At 43.3% G+C, this 23,301-nt stretch overlaps 1 protein-coding gene across 2 annotated transcripts in view; it reads left to right on the top strand.

The window, feature by feature from the left end:
- ppp2r3a (protein phosphatase 2, regulatory subunit B'', alpha) overlaps positions 1-22,777 on the top strand; it is a 105,423-nt gene extending 82,646 nt beyond the window's left edge. The window contains exons 1-12 of one of the 2 annotated variants that reach the window (XM_079528909.1): positions 1,014-1,788; positions 4,547-4,825; positions 6,511-6,614; positions 7,286-7,388; positions 7,725-7,799; positions 11,160-11,403; positions 12,382-12,430; positions 12,612-12,701; positions 12,923-13,098; positions 14,951-15,069; positions 16,847-16,953; positions 18,933-22,777. In XM_079528909.1, coding sequence (XP_079385035.1) covers positions 1,657-1,788; positions 4,547-4,825; positions 6,511-6,614; positions 7,286-7,388; positions 7,725-7,799; positions 11,160-11,403; positions 12,382-12,430; positions 12,612-12,701; positions 12,923-13,098; positions 14,951-15,069; positions 16,847-16,953; positions 18,933-19,032 — 1,578 coding nt within the window. In that variant the 5' untranslated portion in view covers positions 1,014-1,656 and the 3' untranslated portion in view covers positions 19,033-22,777. Of the gene's footprint in view, positions 1-1,013; positions 1,789-4,546; positions 4,826-6,510; positions 6,615-7,285; positions 7,389-7,724; positions 7,800-11,159; positions 11,404-12,381; positions 12,431-12,611; positions 12,702-12,922; positions 13,099-14,950; positions 15,070-16,846; positions 16,954-18,932 lie in introns of those variants that run through there. The other variant, XM_079528908.1, reaches the window with a different exon arrangement.
- Positions 22,778-23,301: the final 524 nt, after the last annotated feature.

The raw sequence follows: 23,301 nt of genomic DNA, 5'->3' as shown, positions 1-23,301 counted from the left end.
ATTTTTGGTGGGGCCTGTTGATTTTTGGGGGCTTGCTGATTTTGGGGGGAGCATGAATAAGACAAAAAAAGTCCATAGACTTGGCTGCCACATGACGTCATGTCTGAAAACCAGACGTTGGAGGAGCTGGCGCCCCTCAAAAATCAAGTGTTGCTTGTACCTGTCATCAAGGATAAAGCCGAGAAAATTAATAGTATGGATATCTACAGATGACCTATTTCTTTACCTAGCATTCCGGGAAAATTAATAGAGCCTCAATTGGCTGAGGCAGAGGCTGTTAATTGCACAGGTGAAAGGAGTTGGCCTCATTAGGCCCACTGGCAGAGCCTGGCCCAGGTGAAAGGAGTTGGCCTCATTAGGCCCACTGGCAGAGCCTGACCAGAGTTTTTTGTGGTGGTTCTGGAGAACCATGGGTCCGACCGACTCGATACCTGGCACTGCACTCCATGTGGGGGTGTGGAACGTGTGTGTCGAATGTGAAGTCGGTGGGTCAAACGGTTCTCGAGTTACGTGCATTACAACCGTACACACACACACACACACACGCACGCACACACACAGAGACGTGGCACATTTATAGTAGGATATAATATATATATTATTTTTATTTTATTTTATTATATTTATTTTTTTATCATTAAATCCAGCACACAAGCTGTTCGGGAGCTCATTGATGTATGTATGATGTGAGTATCAGTGTAACTGTTGTACTGAAGGGAAATAATGTTGTTTTAAGGGTATTCGCTTATTTAATATCATTCATGTATGCACATTAGGCCCGTAACAGTACATTTCTACACTTTCTCTGTTAAATGACCACTGAGGATTTTTGCTGTGTATGTAATGCATGTAGATACATGTGTGCAACATGGCCAACCCCCCCCCCCCCCCCCCACCTCTAAGGACAGCCGGTTTGCTCTCTGTGTGCGTGCGCGTGTTCGTGCATGTATGTGTGTTGCCAGACCCCGGCAAGGCTCATGTTTCTCAGTACAGTCTGTCAGTGCCGAGCTTGGAGCGACAGGCACCAGTGAGGCTATGCTAGATTTGTACCTCCATAGCAGGCAACAAAGGAGAGTTCAGAACGTTCCGGCCTCGCAGGGAGGCACTCCACTGGACTACGATCGGCTGGATGCTGGCTCCTGGTGCTGCAGTCTGTCCTACCTCCTGGCCTGTGCACTGTAAAGGAAATCCCAAAGGAATATATCTTTACACATAGAACACTGTCGGATTACTGCCTATACAGGACGCCGCCTTGGGGGAGCGTGCGTGCATGCGTACGTGTGTGTGTGTGTGTGTGTGTGTGATATGCGTGAGTGAATCTGCATGGTATTCTGAGCGTGAACCTTGAGTGATTCCGCGTGTGAACCTGAACTTTAATCTTGATCTTAAGATCTACAAGAAGTGATTTGTGTGAAAACGTCTCATAGGGCCTCCTCAGCTCGTGTCTCTTTCCGTCCCTGCTCACTCGCTCCTCCTCTGGATATCTGTGCTTGTCGGTGGTTCACTAGTCGGTCGTGCTAATTTTTGATACGCCCCAGCTGCTCGCCTTGCTGGACCGGTCGGTGGACCGGGCCAGCCGTCCGGTCGGCAGCCGTGGTGGCAGTAGTCGCACCGGTGGCTGTGTCTGGTGGGGGGCTGCGGATCCCAGCCCCCACCATGAGGATGAAGGACACCTCGTTGCGCTGGGACCCTGACGTGAGAGGGGAGCTGGCCTTTCTGGCGAAGGGGTGTGACTTTGTCCTCCCGTCCCGCTTCAAGAAGAGAATCAAGATCTTCAAGGAGCAACAGGTCAGTCGGTGCAGGTCTGAGAAGGATCGATGGGTTGGGTTGGATTGGCAAGCAGGGTTGCCAATTTGAGACACGCACTCAACGTAATGCCAACTTTGTAAGAATATGTCTCAATGTGTCCATCCAATGATGCACACACTGCTAGTCCTATGCATGCATAGTGTTGGTCTCGTACACACAGAGTGGCATACCATGGAAGACACGCTATTCTGAGGCAGATACCAGCAGGGTATAAATAGGGCAGGGGGTTCAGGAATAGAGTGATAGAATGAACGCTGTGAAGAAGAGAGAGGGGGTTGAGGGATACAGCTGTCCTGCTCAATACACACAGCATGGACTGAAGCACCCCCCATATGCACACACACACACACACACACACACACACGCACACGCACACGCGCACACACACACCCACGCACCAGTGGTTTCATAGTCTAAAAGCCTAACTGTTATGGTTTGTGCAGTGATATTTAAATGACCATGTGGGGATGTTCACATAGCCACACTCTGGTTAAATTAGTTAAGTGATGTTACCTGTAATTATTTACAAAAGAGATGAACACATTTAATTACATACTGTGTAAAATCTGTATTTGCTCATCAACAAGGGAGTTCAGACCCCTGGAGAGGTGAAATATTCCACCCAGGTCTAGCTCCATGTCATCTGAAGAAATCGTCAAATTTGACACATACTGCACTAGACATGTCAATGTTATTTTCAAACAAATCCTGCAAAACGTGTGTATGTTCTGACTGACAACTGACTGACTTGCACTGATTATGACCGCAGTGGTCAAAAGGTTCGGAGTGGCAGACAGCCAGTGTGTCGGTCAGTCTGCTTGTCTGTGTTGATCTGTATTTATGTACTATGTGTCCATCTGTACGGATTTATCTCTCTGTCCAATTGTCTGTCTGTTGGGTGTGATTCAGACCGAAGAATGATCCAGAAGCCAATGTAATTTGATTTCCAAACATATGAGCAGATCTTTAGTACATAATGCCACATACCACAAAACTGTGCAGGATTTAATCTGGGCCAAATATGCTTTCCTTGTCCCTTGGTCTCTGGCCAGCCATTAGAAGAAGGAAATCTCATTTAAATTTGATTTAGTAATATAGTTTAATATATGCAAACATTTTTAGACCTGGAATGTTCACCCAGTTCTCTTTAGCCTTAGATAAACTATACCATTTCTCATCACCTGTGCATTACCCGGAATGCATTTCTCTGGAATCTGGAGGGCAGTCCTATTTGGTTTCCAGCACAGTGCTCCAGTTACCAAACACACTGATATGATGATGGAGTTCAATCTGCTTATGTTCCCACCAGTCTAAATCTGATGATCATATCTATTTTTTAGAATAGTATTAATATAATATTATTCATTCTGATTAGGTTTTAATGCAGCACTGGTGACTGACAATGGTAATTTAATAATGTAAAATATTAATCTGTTTATACTGCATGTTGTCTTGGGCATTGATTAGACGGGGACCTTCAATGATTATTATTCTGCACATGACCAGATGACATGGCAATGTTGGAATGATTGGAATAAGCCTCTCATTTAATGTTCATGTTTCAATGAAAATACTATATTCCACCACTTTCCGTACAATTGTTCATAGCTAAACAAGTATAGAGGGTATGCGAATGCATAAAGTGAGTGGCAAAGTAAGTTTAACATTTTTTAACGTTGTTTAATGCAATCATATAGGACTTTTCTGTTTGGATGTATGGGCTAATGCCAGAAAGTAGTTTATTGCCACTCAGTAGGTGTTCCCGCATAACTTCCGGGTATGATGATGATGATGATGTCACAACAAGCATACCCTCTATGTGAAGTTCTGGTCTTTTCTACCATCTCTTCACCTAATTCACTTACACCACTCTTTCTCAATTTCAACGTTGCGTTATCAGACCACGTCCAAATGGATCCTTATAACTTGAGAATGTACAGATGTAACCAACTGGACCCTTACAACCCTATTATGCATGTCTTAATTACCGCCAGGTCTTATGTCTTAAGACATGGAGACGTGGCCCATGCCATTTTGCTATTATGAGTGCGGTAATCTGCGCACAACGACAAGGCGTGACACTGTAAATGGCCCCGAATTAGTCATTGGTGTGGTCAACCGTTTGGATGTTACTTTAATCATTCCACAGAAAAGTACAATAGAGTTCGCACATCCACTCACTTAAAGTGCTGGGCAGAGGTTAATAATAGAAAAAAGGTAAGGTCCGCACACTGGAATAAGCTCCAAAGCTTAAAAATATGTATTAAGGTTCCTTACACCATAGTGGACATTATGTCTAGAGTCTCACGGCTCTTCATGAGTCTTTCCGATCGGATGGATTGATGTGGGGTGAGAGGGCTTTCTGTCTATCATGCATGCATGCGTAATGTGCGCCCGTTGCCTGTGACCACGTCTTAGCGCTATGAGGTGAGTCTGGTTAAGTCAAGGGGCAAAATAGCAGATTCTGCATAGGGCCCTCAATTAACATATGAACACTCTCACAGGAGTTAAATATGTGTTTGCGTTGAACGCAACTTGCAAAATAGGGATTGCGCATAAGATAAGACGTGCAAAATAGGGCTATTTTACCGTGTATAGATTGGGGTCCCAGAGATTAAAACTTCTTAAGTGCATGTCGAACTGGGGGTCCTTGAAATGAAAATGGCTGAGAATAAATGACTTACACAAACCTCCCCTTTCTCTCTGTCTCTGTCTTGCTTTCTCTTTCTCTGTTCAGGTCCAAGCCAAACCGGAGAAAAAGCCAGGCACACCTCCACCGGCCCCTGTCCCTCCCCCCGCCACTCCCACGCCCCGCTCACCCACCCCTCCTCCACCCCCTGTAATAGTCATCCCTCCTCCACCATCCATTAACATTCCCCGGTTCTATTACCCCCGCGGGCTACCGACCACGGGCCCAGCCCCCAACCATGATGCAGCCATCACCGCCATCGAGGCGGCCTACACTGAGTTTGAGGAGGAGAAGGCAGACATATATGAGATGGGAAAGATTGCCAAGGTCAGTCCCTGCCTTATTGGTGGACGGTGGTGGGTTGGTGGGCGTCACAACGTAACATCCGGATTTGATTGGTCAAGCTTCGTGTGATGTAGTGCTCTGATCAGCGATACTATTATGTGAAGCCAGCCTGCATAGTGCCTGAACACCTAGTCAACAAAAACAGCGGATATCTTCACTGGCAAACATGTATTAGGCTAGGACTAAGCTCTCTGTGTGTGTGTGTGTGTGTGTGTGTGTGTGTGTGTGTGTGTGTGTGTGTGTGTGTGTGTGTGTGTGTGTGTGCGTGTGCGTGTGCGTGTGTGTGGTGGCATCAACTTGGAACCGTTTCATTTACCATTTCACTTATATTTGAAATGGAAATATTATATTTCCATTATAGTTTGATAGTACAGTAGGCTGACAGCAAATGGGGAGAGAGAGATGGGGATTGACAGAGCAAAGGTCGCTGGGATTGGGATTGGAACCTGCAACACAGTGTTAGGCTGGATTAGTAGCCTGGGTGCCCGGGGCGTGCATACGTTGGTTAGATATACTAATGGTCCGCCAGGCATTAGTTCGACAACACTGTCGCTCCCGACATGCGTTGCCGCTTACAACGAAGGTTTAGGATTGGGTTTTGGGTAGGGTGTCGGACTCATGACTGTAGGACGTCGGACCAAACACATGCGTCCTGTCAGACATCAATCTTATCTTAAGCCTCTTCTATTGATCCAGAATGCCGCAGCTTGCCTTGTCTTCAACCAGCCAAAAATTCTCACATGTCACCCCCCTTCTCTGGTCCCTCTATTGGCTCCTGGCCGCCGCCCAACACAGAGTACAAAACTCTGATGCTAGCTTTCAAAGCAACCAAAGGTATTGCACCCCCATATCTTGCAAGCCTGATCGGACCCTACAAACCCTCCCGCGTGCTCGGATCAGCCGACGCAGGGAGGCTGGAAGTACCTTCGCTAAATACGCCGGGACAACACTCCACACGTCCCAAACTCTTCTCCCTTCTGGCTCCAAAACTGTGGAATGCACTTCCCCTGGCAATCAGAACTGCAGACTCGCTCCCAATCTTCTGCCATAGTCTGAAAACCCACCTCTTCAGACTCCATCTTAGCCCATAGCACTTGCCGTAGCACTTGCCCTAGCCTCGACGACCTTACAGGCGTATGTATAGGCTCAACTTATGTAACTTAAATAGCATTATGTAGACATAGAACTCTATAGTGTATACACATAGTTTCATTATATAGATATTTCACACGGTTCTTAGCTTACGTATGATTCATGATGATTATTTGTATGTATTTGATGTATTCTTTTTTTATTGATGTATTATTTTTTTGTTCTTGCTTACTGTAAATCGATCTGGATAAAGAATGTCTGCTAAATGCCTAAATTGTGCCCGGACATCTACGGCAGCCGTCCGGGCATGCAGCCATTTCACTTTGTAGTTTAAGTCAAAGGTACTAAATACCAGAAGACCGCCATTCATGCCGGCACTGCCCACACAACCCGCCAGACGACACGGGACATTGTCTGCCTCTGCTTGCATTGGCTGCAGTGCTTCTGACGCAGATGTGCCACCGTGCTCTTATGAGTTATGGTGAACGCTGATTCAAGGGGAAATTAAAGTAATTTGGTAAAGTGGAAGTCTGCATTGTGATGCAAGGTTAACACTGGTGTCCGTTTCTGCTCAGGCATGTGGGTGTCCACTCTACTGGAAGGCCCCCATGTTCAACGGAGCAGGCGGAGAGAGGACAGGCTTTGTCTCTGTTCACTCCTTCATCGCGACCTGGAGGAAGTAAGATCTTCTCTTCATCTGACTCTTATTGTATAACTTCATCTATCATCTAGTGCAGGGGTGGGCAACTTTGACGATGGAGAAGGCCACTATATTTCGACACTCGGCCACATTGCATATTACTGTTGTAGCAAAGATTGCCGATCTACAAGCTCAAAACGTAATTAAAGCGGGTCATGTTTGCATGTTTGGAATTGTAACAGCTGAAATAAATCATATATCCATATTCTGATATTAACCTGGGGCCGCATTAAGTGAAGGTGGGTGATTAATTTGTTGTATTGCAGACGACACTGTGTAATAAATCTTGTGCAATATTTGTTGTTCCACGGCACACTCATTGACACCAAAGTGTTTCCAGGAACTAAACATGACACCGCTCTAACTCGGTGGTTCTCAAGCTTCTATTTGTGACGACGTGGCCGCCAGTTGCCCATGTATGATCTAGTGAGATGTTCCTCTACCTCTGTCTTCTCCTCTCAGTTGCCCATGTATGATCTAGTGAGGATGTTCCTCTACCTCTGTCTTCTCCTCTCAGGTTGTTGCACAGTTGCCCATGTATGATCTAGTGAGGATGTTCCTCTACCTCTGTCTTCTCCTCTCAGGTTGTTGCACAGTTGCCCATGTATGATCTAGTGAGATGTTCCTCTACCTCTGTCTTCTCCTCTCAGGTTGTTGCACAGTTGCCATGACGATTCTTCCAGGTTTATTTCCTTGCTAGCAAAGCCTAGCTGTAACTATTTGGAACAGGAGGACTTAATTCCTCTACTACAGGTGAGAAGAATATCAACATCAATGTCTTTCATATAAAACTATATTGTCAATAAATCTACAAAATATATACATTCTATAATACTCATTATTTTTATTGAATTCTTCCTACAAGGCTGTTTAACTACTACGCCTAAGCCTCGGATTCTGACTAATGGCAAAAACGAGCTGATCTAGAAGCTGAGACATGACACATTGTTAGCTTGTAGATCTGCCATTTTATCTATTGTTATTCTTGGGGGGGGGAAAAGGAAACAAAAAGTGATTCCTTTGTTGTTGAAACATTATGTTTGCCAGGTTGATTGTTAATTTGGTTTCTGTGTATATTTGTATGTGTAGGACATAGTGGATACCCACCCAGGACTAACATTTCTGAAAGATGCTCCTGAATTCCATTCCCGCTACATCACAACGGTAGGTGACATGCAAGGTGAAGACTTGAGCCGCCTCTTTGGAAAATGGTGGTGTTAGCGCAAATGTATTATTTTCTTTTTTGTGATCTGTTAGGGAGTAGGCTAGTCAGGGAGTAGAGGGAGAAAAGGAGGGGGCCTAGTGTAGAGCCCTGGGGACTCCTGTCAAACCCACTAAAACCGGAAAAGCATCCGTGTCATTCTAGGTTTCTTCTGCGCTGGCTATTCAAAAATAGCAGATATACAAGCTCACAGCGTGTCACTTTGTGCCACGCATGCAGCCAACTTGTACACCTCACTTTTTACATTTTTGAAATATCTTTAAAGTGATGAATGATTTTGAATCACGAAAAGGTTTGAGAACTAAAGAAGGCATTAGAATCAGCCTCAGGTCTTAATTGATTAAGTATATACTATATAGGGTTTAAGTGGTTAGTGAACTTTGTCTTCGTCAATGTGACACTATAAGAGCTTTATCTTTTGTTCTTTTCTTTTTTGAAGAATTCAAATCAATATAGTTAAGAGGAAACATAACCTTAATTAGAATCGAACACATCTCGTGTTTCTAGTAATAACCAGTATTTATGTTAAATGCTGATGTTACTGTTATTTTGTGTTTACAGTAGCTATGATGACTGTGCTATCCTTCATACTGTTGTTAGATGTTTTATGAATAGTTATTGCAGTTGATTAACACGTTAATCGCCCAGGGTTATTTAATCCATTAAATCAGAGCTTATAGCAGCGGAGCACATTTAGTGACCGACCGTCGGACGTTACTAATTGATAGGGCAGAGAACTTCGTCCTTGCCGCTTCTAAAATTGCAAACACGTTTTCAATGAATTCAGTCGCAGGGAAGGAAGGATGATGTGCTTTCCAACATAATTATGCTATGAATAATTGTGATTATTTCATTATGATGTTTCAGTTAAGTTAAATACATTTATATTTTACCGTGCTCGGCCATTTTCGGTTTGCAAAGACTCAGTGGGTAAATTAAGCTTAAGATTTAGACTACACTTTGCCTTGTACTGTAATTTGTGATTTTGCTGAGCAGGCCTTCATGAGTCACATACACAGCATCAGTTTGGCTTCAGTGTGCTGCTCCATCTTGCTGAACTGCTGAGTGGAATTCGAAGCCTGTGGCGGTATTAATTGTCTGGAAACCTCTATTAGTGATGATCATAAAACTATCACTGGGTCATGATTGGCGACGTTCTGCTGAGAAGCTCTTGATGGTGCCAGCTCTGACTGTGGATGTACCCTGTATGACAGCTGATACTAGTTGTGTTAGTTATAATTACTAGTATTGCCTCCATCACCACAGGGGACTACTAATGCCAACTTAGTCAAACATTTCTTAATGAAGACTACAACTGTAGTCAAGTCAAGTTAAGTCATCTTTATTTATATATTATATAATATATATTTTAAGTGCTTACCAATCAAGAATGGCCAGCAGCAACAACATGATACTACATGGAGTCAGTAATAGTGAGTTCAAGAAAATCCACTGTTAAGACATTTTCTCTCTCTTTTTTGAGGGGCGCTAGCCCCTCCTATATACAGCTTTTGTCCCCACACGTCTCATATTTGCCATTGACAATGAAAGGAGAAATTAGGTCATATGTCCGTCAAATATGACGTAAATTTGTGCCATTGACAATGAAGGGAAAATATATGTCATATGTAGACGAGCAAATCGGCTAACCAATCAGTTGTTCATGAGATAATGTTTATAATGATATGAGCGCCCCTCACTTCACACAAGTGTGATTTTTAGTTCAATATATGCAATACATACAGTCAGTCAATGACTAGTAAGCATAATTTATGTAATCATAATCTCAATATTGACCAAAATAATGGTAATATCGGTAGACTCACAACAAAGCAACGGTGCATTTCCGTGTGTGTGCGCGTGCGCAAAGACACGCGTTGAAGCCAGCCCAGATGAGGCTCTGCACTTTAGCAAGAGGAGAGATGCACAGCTGGGGTTCTGGTGCAGTTTATAGCATCATTACATCATTGGTCACACACTACCGCCCCCTACAGCTCGCTCCTGTAGAGGCAGCAGCCTTCCATATTTAGACACTTCCTTCAGCCTGTGCCAACTGACCTCACCACTACCGTAGGACAGTTTTCATGTCAAGGTCCCCTGAACAAATTGATATGTATTTGCCCGTGGCTCCACATTTGAAAATATTTTGTGCGATGCACTTTATACATTAAGTTTTTACATTAATTACATAATTATCTACCAGTTTCTCTACTGTTACTCTTTCAAAGTATTTAATTAATTTGCGAAACAAAACCAGTCGCAGACAGTCACATCACGAAGATGCAGCAGAGCAGGAGTCAGTTCCTGGTTTTGAACCCCTGTTGGTGTTTTAAGCATTATGTTATGCTTTAGCTATTGAAAAATAGCAGATCTACAAGCTCATAGATTGCCGTGCTACGAGCTTGTAGATCCGCTATTTTTTTTTTATCGTGAAAATGTGGAATATACTTTCGAGCGACCGTTTTTAACTAAAATCTTTGCTTCTGGGGAGTCCCTGGAACAAGATATTTTCAGATGGGGGTCGGTGGCCAAATACATAATAATTCTGGGGGTCCAGTGGAGAACCACTGACATAGCCTCAGGTCTAAATTACTTAAACAGCTGGTGGATGGAAATTAAGCTCCATCCACGCTGCAACTTGCAGCGTGCAAGCAGCTGTTTAAAAACCAGGAAGTGGCTCCTGCTCTTAGTCTTTACGTCTGTGTGTTGGTTAAAACAATATTGAACCAATGAAAAGTAGTAAAAAAGTGATTCCGACAAAACCTCTTAACTCCATTGGACCCTCAAACTGTCTGCTAGCTAAAACTGTTAACTCCACCACCTCTCCCCCTGTCATGCAAATAATTGACAATATATAAAGTCACAACACCAACGTTGGTGGGGCAGTATTGCTTTGTTTTTATTTCTTTCCTGAACAATTTATATTTTTCATTTTCAGAAAAATGAACATTTTGGAGTTAGGTGGTTTCTTCCCGACAGCAGACATATAATATGACTATGAGTCATTTCTTGTGTTTTTGAGGGGCGCTAGCCTCTCCTATGCTCAGCTTTCCGGGTCTGTGTGAACACAAACATTGGCTGAGGATTGGCTGATCACCCCATAGCGATGATTTGATTGGCTGAACAAAGTACATATTGAGGATAAAAGTGAGGCAGAAAAGTGAAGATGCTGAAAGCGATTGCCCCGAAATGACATTTGTGATTATTTGATTGGCTGAGCACGGAATTTGATGTATGATGATAAGAGTGCCCCTCACTTCACACAAGTGTGACTTTTATTTTTTTTGCGTTGTCATTGCCAGGTGATCCAGCGGATATTCTACGTGGTGAACCGCTCGTGGACGGGACGCATCACCATGACGGAGCTGCGGCGGAGCAACTTCCTGCAGACGCTGGCGCTGCTGGAGGAGGAGGACGACATCAACCAGATCACAGACTACTTCTCCTACGAGCACTTCTACGTCATCTACTGCAAGTTCTGGGAGCTGGACAGCGACCACGACCTCTACATAGACCCCAAGGACCTGGCCAGATACAATGACCACGGTGAGACCACATGTATAGATAGACCTCTACATAGAACCCAAGACCGCTGTTTTCCAGACACTGGGTGGGTCGCGGACACATTTTTATGGGTCCCTTTGTTTTTGTTTTTTTGTTTCCTGCATTTTGTTTTTAATTAATATTATTTCAAAACATTTACAAAAATAAAAGCTAATTTGTTTTTCACGAATTGAAAACAAAACTCAATGATTTATTTTCCAGTAATTTCAGGAAGAAATTCTATAAATTAGAAAACAAATGTTTAAGAAGTAGTGAAAATAGTCGATCATGCATCATAATGCAGCGCGAAGCACGAAAACACGGATTGTGTTAAGACCTGGAACACATCTGTGTTGCCGTAGCTTTTTAACAACGTTAACCATTATTTTATAACTTTAGCTGTTGAAAAATATCAGATCTACAAGCTCACCACGTTACGAGCTCGTAGATCAGCCTTTTTTTTTAATCGTGAATCATGAAAACGTTTTAAACCAACCACAATCTGAGAGTGTGGATTTTATTCTCTTTCTACGAGAGCTACACAATAACCTAAGAGCCTGATTTATTTCTTAGCAACAAAGTGTTTTAAACAAAAAACGAAACAAAAATAAAACATGTTGAAGTGACACTTTCTTTTTGCAGCTTTGCGATTGTGTGGGATTTGTGTAGAATTGTTGCCCAATTGGACATAAGTTAATTTAAAGTAAAACGTATAATACATAGTGATTAGTGATTTGCCACTTGCATTGAAAGCAAAGTAAAGACCCAGCAGCTGATTGCTTCATACAGTATACTATATGCCATGTTTGTGCTAGCATAAATAATGTGTCACTCTTGCAAACATTGAAATCACAGTGCAGATAACCCATCTGTTCACAATCACTGTGTATTCAGTTACCTAAAAATGCATGTGTTTGTATTTTGTGTGTGTGTGTGTGTGGGGGATTAAAGTCACATTCTTCTCATTCCCTTCTGTGACAGCATCCTCAAACAGAATCATCGAGAGAATGTTCTCAGGGGCCGTCACACGGTAAGGGACGCGCGCACGCACGCACGCACGCACGCACGCACACACACACACACACACACACACACACACACACACACACACACACACACACACACACACACACAAATATATGGTCATGTAGATGCATTTTTGTCAATAAAAACATAAATCAATCAAAGATGTTTATGTGTGTTGTTTTCAGGGGGAACTCTGTGCAGAGGGAAGGCAGGATGAGCTATGCCGAGTTTGTGTGGTTCCTCATCTCTGAGGAAGACAAAAAAAATCACACCAGGTAATTCAAAGCTGTGTGTGTGTGTGCGTGTGTGTGCGCGCGTGCGTGCGTGTGTTGGGCTGCGCAACAGTGACACTTGGTGGTCAATAAATGCCATTTCTGTACTCGGACGGACACAGCCAGGGACACACATAGATGTCTATAGGAGTGGCTAGCACCACTCAAAAAGTGGCCACCCCTTACCCGTATATGTGTGTGACCCTCTTGTACCTGTCTTCCAGTATAGAGTACTGGTTCCGCTGTATGGATGTGGATGGAGACGGGGTATTGTCCATGTTTGAGTTGGAGTACTTCTATGAAGAGCAGTGTGAGAGGATGGAGGGCATGGGAATCGAACCGCTGCCCTTCCAGGACCTCCTCTGCCAGATGCTCGACCTGGTCAAGCCCGAGGCCCCAGGTCAGATTCAAGCTCAGTGTCTGAATGTCGCTCCACCTGACCAACGCTCTATTCTGTCTGTCTTTCATTCTCTCACTGTCTGTCTGCCTGTCTGTCTACAAGTTCACAATGCGTCACAATGCGACGCATTGAGAGCTCTTTTTTTTTACCTGATTTTCATATTTTCTAATGATTTTGAACTTGGAATGGAACATTCTGAATAATGAGTAGTTTTCTACTTTTGGTACTTTAACCTATTGACGCCTGGTGCAACCTATACGTTGTTCTACCTCGATGTCGGCGCGTTCTCAGTGTCTCATCAGTTATTGTTATACATGTAGCAACATGACTATATAAAAAACAAGGAATGATTACATAGTAATAAATGTGCCAGGTTGAAAGAGGCGCCGTCTCCGTTGTCCCCCTTTTTGCCTTTGTTTCCCTCCCCATATTATTATTATTATTTTAGTAACGTGTATGTTTCTCTGTCGCAAATAATTATACAACACTATTAGAAATTGAAAACTATTATTTCACCTTGGGCGAGTCCATTTGGATGTGTATTGTCGGGCTTTGGAGACCGAACTAGGCATATGAATTAATTTGGAGCGTATTCTGCAGGCACACGCCGTTGTCTCTTGCTGCTGCTGGCTGTACAGGCTGCTAGTAGCACTGGCCCGTCCCCGCAGTGCAGCAGTAGTACACGGAGACTCGACATGAATCAAGATACTAATATACATTGATTCTGTGCGTGCACGGTTCAATGACTGTGTTTTGTTGTGGCTTTGCATTGGCTGCGCAGCGCTGTTTCAGCCACGGTTGGTTTGAAGTGATATCGTGGGACGTGAGAACAATGCAAACGTGTCAAATAACTGTAGTATGCGCTGCAGCCTGCTTTGCTGCGTGTTGCTCTGCACAGGCTGCTTTGCTGCCAGGGATATTTGCCTTCCCATTGGCTAGAGGCAGCATTGCCGTTGCTTGTCGTCCCACTGGCTAGAAACAGCCAATCACGTCAGTAATGACTACATGTCGACTACATGTCAAACTTTTCATGGTTAAACACTAGTCAGGTTTCACCTGACAAAAACCTTCAGGCCCTAGAAGGTGTTCCCAGATTCTGCCTCAGACATCAATGGGTTAAGTACATTAAGTACAATTTTGATTTCCAGACTTTTACTTGTAGCAGAGTAATTCTACATTACAATATTGATACTTTGTGAGTACTTTTTTCCACCATTGGCAAAAGAAAAGATGAGCATCAGCTCTTCAGCCCTTAGTCATCAATGATCAGGCTGTGGAGAGAGCAGAAAGCTTCTGGCACAATCTGTCACAGTCACGCTTGCTTGATCCCCACTCTAGACATTTACACACTCCATACATTACTTTCACACAGATTAGTTAGGAATCATTAATTTGGAACAAATGAGTGATTATGAATAGAGATGACTGAGGAGACGCTTATGATTAACTAACGCTGGCCGGTAGGCTAGCCGGCATTTCCTCTGGTAGGCCTATAGCCTACAACTAATGATCTCGCCTTCTTCTACTTAACAATCAGTCCCATTATCCACTGCATGGGGCTTTCAGCACTACATGAGTGAAGATCTCTGTCTCTCTCTCTCTCTCTGTCTCCGTGTGGGCTTTGTCTGTCTGTCTGTCTGTCTGTCTGTCTGTCTGTCTGTCTGTCTGTCTGTCTATCTGTCTGTCTGTCTGTCTGTCTGTCTGTCTGTCTGTCTGTCTGTCTGTCTGTCTGTCTGTCTGTCTGTCTGTCTGTCTGTCTGTCTGTCTGTCTCATGTGTTGTCTGTCCATCCTTCCGTCTCTGTAGCACTATTGTTCCTCTGTTTGACTGTGCATATTATGCTATTTCTGCAGGTAAGATAACCCTTAGTGATCTAAAGCGTTGTCGGATGGCTCACATCTTCTTCGACACCTTCTTCAACCTGGAGAAATACCTGGATCACGAGCAGAGAGACCCCTTTGCTGTGCAAAAGGTCAGAGTTAATACACTATTCATTACAGTGTCATCCAATCCTACACAGTATTGACCGGTACAGTACTGTGTGTACAGTAACCGCATTGGGGCAGTAAAACTACGCATGATAACCTGCAGAAAACTAGCTCCTGATACTTCTTGTGTTTGTCAATACGTGTTGGCGATGGGATGCTGGAAAGAAATCCACATAAAGTGGGCTAAAGTGTGTTTTTTTGTTTTGTTTGTTTGTAGTTAACTTGTAAATAACTGATCCGGAGCCCGGTCAACAACTAGTGTTGTTAATGGTGAGTGTTGTGTTTTAGGACATTGACAGTGAGTTAATGGTGAGTGTTGTGTTTTAGGACATTGACAGTGAGTTAATGGTGAGTGTTGTGTTTTAGGACATTGACAGTGAGTTAATGGTGAGTGTTGTGTTTTAGGACATTGACAGTGAGTTAATGGTGAGTGTTGTGTTTTAGGACATTGACAGTGAGTTAATGGTGAGTGTTGTGTTTTAGGACATTGACAGTGAGTTAATGGTGAGTGTTGTGTTTCAGGACATTGACAGTGAGTTAATGGTGAGTGTTGTGTTTTAGGACATTGACAGTGAGTTAATGGTGAGTGTTGTGTTTCAGGACATTGAATGGTGAGTGTTGTGTTTCAGGACATTGACAGTGAGTTAATGGTGAGTGTTGTGTTTTAGGACATTGACAGTGAGTTAATGGTGAGTGTTGTGTTTTAGGACATTGACAGTGAGTTAATGGTGAGTGTTGTGTTTTAGGACATTGACAGTGAGTTAATGGTGAGTGTTGTGTTTCAGGACATTGACAGTGAGTTAATGGTGAGTGTTGTGTTTTAGGACATTGACAGTGAGTTAATGGTGAGTGTTGTGTTTTAGGAAATTTAACAGTGAGTTAATGGTGAGTGTTGTGTTTCAGGACATTGACAGTGAGTTAATGGTGATTGTTGTGTTTCAGGACATTGACAGTGAGTTAATGGTGAGTGTTGTGTTTTAGGACATTGACAGTGAGTTAATGGTGAGTGTTGTGTTTCAGGACATTGACAGTGAGTTAATGGTGAGTGTTGTGTTTCAGGACATTGACAGTGAGTTAATGGTGAGTGTTGTGTTTCAGGACATTGACAGTGAGTTAATGGTGAGTGTTGTGTTTCAGGACATTGACAGTGAGTTAATGGTGAGTGTTGTGTTTTAGGACATTGACAGTGAGTTAATGGTGAGTGTTGTGTTTTAGGACATTGCCAGTGAGTTAATGGTGAGTGTTGTGTTTTAGGACATTGCCAGTGAGTTAATGGTGAGTGTTGTGTTTCAGGACATTGACAGTGAGTTAATGGTGAGTGTTGTGTTTTAGGACATTGACAGTGAGTTAATGGTGAGTGTTGTGTTTTAGGACATTGACAGTGAGTTAATGGTGAGTGTTGTGTTTCAGGACATTGACAGTGAGTTAATGGTGAGTGTTGTGTTTTAGGACATTGACAGTGAGTTAATGGTGAGTGTTGTGTTTCAGGACATTGACAGTGAGTTAATGGTGAGTGTTGTGTTTCAGGACATTGACAGTGAGTTAATGGTGAGTGTTGTGTTTCAGGACATTGACAGTGAGTTAATGGTGAGTGTTGTGTTTTAGGACATTGACAGTGAGTTAATGGTGAGTGTTGTGTTTTAGGACATTGACAGTGAGTTAATGGTGAGTGTTGTGTTTCAGGACATTGACAGTGAGTTAATGGTGAGTGTTGTGTTTTAGGACATTGACAGTGAGTTAATGGTGAGTGTTGTGTTTCAGGACATTGACAGTGAGGGTCCAGAGCCCTCAGACTGGGATAAATACGCCTCGGAGGAGTATGAGATACTGGTTGCGGAGGAGACTGCTAATGAACAGCTACATGAGGGGTAGAATACGCACGCACGCACGCCCAGCCCTTACATTTCACATAAACAATGACAATGAACCGACATGACAGTTCACAAACAATGATCAAATGAATAACCAACTAAAACACCCAAGCTTCTTACATGGCAGATTACATAATTATAACAATACAACATAAAATATAATACACCATAAAATAAAATGCACCATTGGGAGACCGGACATGGAGCTACTTGAAGAGCTTAGATTGTCGTCCACTCCAGGCTCTAGAAACAAACTGTGCCGTCTTAAATACTCAATAATTAAATAACCAAAGTTCTGGCCATCATCTTCCCAGAATAGCCCAGGCTTTTGTTGTTGTACATCAAATAAAGGAACCTTTAAATCATCAGAAAGTATACAATAAAACATAAAATGGAATTCATTTTCAACATCATTCAATGTCACATACATTGCATATCCTATTCTCTTCTGGCACCGCTGAGAACCAGCCTACCGCAATAGCAAGAGGCAGGATACCAGTTCTCAGCACAGAATGACTGCTGGTTTCTGGTTAAAAATGGAATTGACATACGGTTCAGTACCAAAACACTGCTTCAATTGGACATAATATGATCTAAGTTTTGGCTTATCATCGACATTGCTGCAAGCGTACTCACTACTCGTATGTAAAACAACAACATACAGTACCAATGCACATGCATACAAGATATAACACAGCTACAGTATACTTCTCCACCTTATTTGTGAGCTTTGAATTTACAACTTAGGTATTTAGCATCAAATGCAGAGATACAGTGTACTGCCTCATTAAACTAGGATCACCGGTAAACCAAGAACCTACCATCAGTCTAAAGTCTAAACAATATACCGTACTATCAAAATTATAATCTGTACATTGAAACTTTAGGATACCAGTTAATTAATTATAAATTAAATACTGTCTTTACCGACAGGTACGATTTAACGCGCCTAGTAGTTCATTTTGAATGAGACCTGCATTTTTCTTTTCTGTACGTGCGGAGAAGTCGAGGGGCGACAACGCAATCGTATTTACGTGAGCGCGGCCCCGTGAGGGTTAGGGTACAGTTGCGGGCATGTGCACGAAACGAGCACGCGTGCTCGTTTCGTGACTGTACAGACCCGGATTCTGTGTGTTTGCGTTGTCGTGCCCCTCATGAGCAGACCTGGAGCAGACCTATCGTTGATCCAGGCGACAACGTCTGCGTTAATCGATGCCCGTCTCAAATTAGCTTAACACCAACAGTATTACCCACTTTAACCCTATTTTGGGGTGTGTATGAAAAATGTAATTCTTGACAGAAGATGTACAAGCTCACAACAAAGCAACCCGTTGTGAGCTTCTAGATCGGCTAAAATAATTTTGAACATGTTTTGAAAATAAGTCACTTAACACAATCAGCGCCGGGATTCCTTCAAAATAGGAGCTCTGGGGTGCAGGAAAGACATGGCCGCTTTTACTCTGAAACCCACCCCCCGGAAACAATCCGGGAAAAAAACTGAGAAATAGTTTGCTTTACTTTGCTAGCTTACATTGCTATCGTTTTAATTTATACGATATATGATCCAAAAAGCGTTATATCCATCAGATCAAAACCACGGAGAGCGCCCTGGATTAGGAGAGACGAGGCATTCTTTCTGCCGCGCTAACAGCTAAGTCAACGGGAAGCTAATATGGCCGTAGAGCGTGAAGGACGGTGGCCGAGTGTCAGACTGAAAAATAAAAAGGAAAAAATTCAGAATATTCTCCCCTCGCCTGATATCATTGAGGATGCGCTAGGACGTATACACACGTCCAATGCATCCCTCGATTGGATTCCCTAGGACGTGTGGCCACGTCCTACGGACGGAAACGGTTAACCATGGCTTAAGTGCTCATTATTAACCAAAACAAAAGTATAATCAGTGCAGAATATAGTACACGCTACACCTCTACTGTATGCTGATCTATTGTTCTTTTATGTGCCGTCAACCACAGGTCGTTCGACGACGACTATGAGTCTGACGAGCTTCAGGTGCCATCAGGAGACATTGCGAATAAGATTGAAAAACTGGTGATTTCCGACCTGTCTGCATGAGATCCGTCATCTTCAAACACCCTTTGGTCCCATCCTGGACTCACTGGCAGGAAAAGGAGGGACAGAGAGGTCTCGATTGATCCGACTGGCTACGGAGGGGGGAAGGACAAAGGAGGTTTGATACAGAGACGGCTACAGCAAAACGGTGCTTGCGTCCGTCTGTCTCATGGCTGAAAAAAACAAGCAAAAAGACTTGAGTTTCCCCTTCCTCAGACATGGACTGTTAAGAGATTTTGTGTGTGTTTGTGACTGTATACCAAGACTGCATCTGGTGCAATAATGTGTCTAATCTGTACACGCGTGCAACTCCTCGCCCCCCCCGACCTGAAAGCACAAGGTGGTTGACATGCAGTGGTGGAAAAAATACTCAAATATTTTACTTAAGCAAAAGCATCAATACTGCAATGTAAAAGTACTGTTACAAGTAAAAGTCAGGAATTCAAGATTTACTTGAGTGAAAGTACAAAAGTATCGGTATCAAAATGTACTTAAAAGTACCAAAAGTAGAAAGTACTCGTTGTGCACAGTTTTCAAATGTATACAAATATTTAGAAAATAGCAGATCTACCAGCTCAAATGGCCGAAATGTATATAGCGCTGAAGTGGTACCAAATACCTCAAAGTTGTACTTAAGTACATTACTTAAGTAATTGTACTTAGATACTTTCCACCACTGGTGACACGTGCACAGTGTTCACTAAACTCTCGAGAGGTTCCGTTTGTACTGTCTGAGAGTTAAGTGTATGTTACTATGTGGAGAGGGGAGTTGATCGCATAAGCTCTGACACAGAGAAACTCAAAAAGCAAAAGAAAGAACAAAAATAAATACTGTGGAATTACTGTAAAAAACAAAAACAAATGTGTAGCTGCCATTGTGAGTTCTCTACTGACAATCATGCTAAAGACAATCATATGTCCTGTATTTTTATACGTTGACTGTGTGGATAGACAGAGAGAGAGAGAGAGAGACAGGCTTGAAATGGCCCCTGCTCCAAATAAAGACAGACAGACAGAATAGTAGTGTCGCCCGAGTGCCACCCCCCGTGCCCCCCCCCCCCCCCCCCCCGTGCCAACACGCCCCCCATTTAGACCTCAGGACGTGTCTGTGTCACCTTATGGCTTTTAACCACATTGCGTGTAAATCAGTGTTGAAAAATAGCAGTTCTACAAGCTCATAGCGTGGCATAATTTTTTTAAATCATGAAAACGTGTGCAAATCTTTGAATATATATACTTTTTTTGCTCCTGGGGGGTCCCTGGAACAAAGCATTTTCAGATAGGGGTCGGCAGCCAAAACATGTATTTTTTGCGGTTGTTGACATGAAATCGAACCACTGACATAGAAACATATGTTTTTCAGAAAACTCATGATTTAGAAGACATTTGTAGAATCTCGTCTCAGATCTCACATAATGGCCGGGTAATCTTTTTCCATGAGGGAGTTTCAGTTCAGAGAAAAAACTGCCCAGGCTGTTCTATTCTTAGAACGAATGTTATCAGCCCCTACCCTTCTGGAATCCCTTTGTGATGTCATCATTTGGAACCTGCTAGAAGTGTTTCAGGGTAGAAGTGGAATGTTCCGTCCATTGGCGTCGATGCGGTCTGCTCTCGCTCCGGTGCAGTGAGAGGAGGTGGATCTGTGTATATAAAGCTCATTATGATACATATCAAACTCTCTGGCAGAGTTGTGTCCACACACACATTTCCATGTGACGCATGGGGGATGTTCACAATACAGCTTACTGGCGCCGTTGGCTCGTCAATTAGTTCCTTGTCGGCAAGCGACACAGTCGTGCGATGGACTATATGAATTAAGCTTTAATATTACCATAGATACAGAACCTTTGTTCTGGTTTCCATCCATTAAACAGAACAATGCCATTATGCTAACACGTTTCGTGCCTAATTTATGCTCCTTCATACGATGTTGTCACACCCCCGGAATTAGCCGACCTGAAGCCATTTCATGCATGCGACTCCGTCGTATGACGCAAGTGTAAATCGGGCTTCATTCATGGTGAACACTGGTAATTGTGAGCAGTTCTTTTAGTAGACGGTAGTAGCCAGTAAATAATGTTTTTTGCGCTGTGTCTATTTATTTTCAGCAATGCCACGTGTTCAGTTAAAAAGAAAGAAAAAGAAAAGGGGGAAATGTTACAACTACCAAGTCTTTCTTTTTATACGGAGGGTGTTGAATAGTTGTGTATTTAGCTTCTACCACCAGGGGTTACCTCACTGGCATATTCCATGCTCATCCTGTACAAAACAACAAAACAATTCATGTTGATGCAAAATATACTGTGCCATTTGACACTTATTTTCTCTGTATTTAAAGGGACACGCGCTCACGGGTGTGTGTTTGTGTACACAGCTCTTACTGTAATAGCTAGCCGTGTGTGTTTGCGTGTAAATCAGTGATAGACGAGTGAGTTTAGGAGTGTGCACCGCATAGCTCTCATAACTAAGCTGTTAATATGACGACGACGTTGCCACAGGGACAGTGTAACCCAGGGTCAATGTGCACGTTTCTTTAACTCCTTAATTAGGGAAGGGGGGGGGGCTGGAGTACTCAGCTCATAACCACCAAGGGCTTTAGTTTCAGTCTACGGACTTTATTGCTGTCTATCACTGGCACTTCTGTCCACATAGAGACACACACACACACACACACACAGCTTCCGCTGTCAGTGTCTTATTTGCTAGAGTAGTTCTTAAGAGTGTATTTCTGGAGTAGTGTTTACACAGGCACACATATTTATACACGCATGCACACACACACGTGCGCGCACAATCTCTCTCACACGCACGTGTGTGCACACACACACACCAGTCTTCACCATGTGGGAGAGAGAACCGGTGGACACTGTAAGGCCGTGTGTTCTATGAGTTGCTATACTTTCTGCTCCATAACCATTGTAAATGTGCCCGACTGTGTATTTAATTAATAAGCCATTGATATAATAATGTTTGATTTTTATGTAATTTGATGGTTTGTATTGCTGTGCCACTGTGTGGCGTTATGGGGGGGTTGGGGTGAAAGGTTTAAGTTATCACAAGAGTGTGTGTGCATATGTGTGTATTTTAAACAAAATGATGACATCATCAGCAGTGTGGCGCACAATCCTCTGGAGGACTGACTGATCTGAGGCCAGCCAACTGACAATCATGTGATTTTGAGAGGCATCTCTTGTCCTATTTGCTGCTGTTGACACACACACACACACACACACACACACACACACACACACACACACACACACACACTCTCTCTCTCATGGAGACAAGTCCATCCAGACATTTGTAAAGTAAGAACGTTTAAAGATGGTGCGTCTTCTATCTGGCTATGCAATGTGCCCTGTGGTTGACTCGCTCTGCACCGGGGTGGGGGTGGGGGGAAGAGAGAAGCCATGATGGTGTCGACCCCCGCCAGATCAGGCACTCTGGACAACGAGAGGACTTTTATTTTGAAACATTTTGTCTCTCGGGAGGCAAACATTTCAAGCGACGGGGAACAGAATTTGACTTTGATGTACCCCCTTTGCAGAGGAGAATTCAGTATTCACAGTTCAGATGTGTTATTGTATTGGCATGGCGTTTCTTTCTTTTTTCATTCGTTCCTTTCTGCCTTTCTTTCTTTCTTTCTCTCTTTTGTTCTTTTATTTCTTCATTTCTTTTCCCTATACTTCCCATCCCATTCTTTGAACCAGAGTTGAAAATAAAAGTGTTTTCAGGAAGACAATTCTCATTCGGAGTCCATGATCACTGTCACCAGCCACAGAAACGCACGCACGTGTAATGTGTTTGTTTACAGTTGCCTGGGTTCCCTGTCATTACATAGTGTCCTGCCATAGAAAGATATGCCAACCTTCACCTCAAGTCTTCATGGTCTCAGTATCTCTATTGCCTAGAGAACATTAGTCTCTGCTGTGAGCACCTGCTGAATTTTCTAGTGACCACCTCAATGTAACGATTGGAGCCCAATCAGCCCATATAGATAGGGGTGTGTGTGTGAGAGAGAGTACAGGAACATGGCAGGTTGGCGGTCAGTGGGGTTCAGTCAGCTGTCTTTGGGCTTGTTGAGTATTTTGTCTGGCATTCTAGCCTTTTTCCCAGGTGGTTCCTACAGACCATGGTTCATCAGCTGGGACTGCAAGATAGCTGCACCTGTATGGACGGGCATATCGGTATGTATTGTAACACCTGTATGGACGGGCATAGCGGTATGTATTGTAACACACCTCTATGGACGGGCATATCGGTATGTATTGT

The sequence above is a fragment of the Electrona antarctica genome (assembly GCF_951216825.1).
Source record: "Electrona antarctica genome assembly, chromosome: 18".
In the NCBI taxonomy this organism is placed as follows: domain Eukaryota; kingdom Metazoa; phylum Chordata; class Actinopteri; order Myctophiformes; family Myctophidae; genus Electrona; species Electrona antarctica.
The sequence above is the reverse complement of the archived record's forward strand: the minus strand, read 5'-3'. Positions and strand labels throughout refer to the sequence as shown.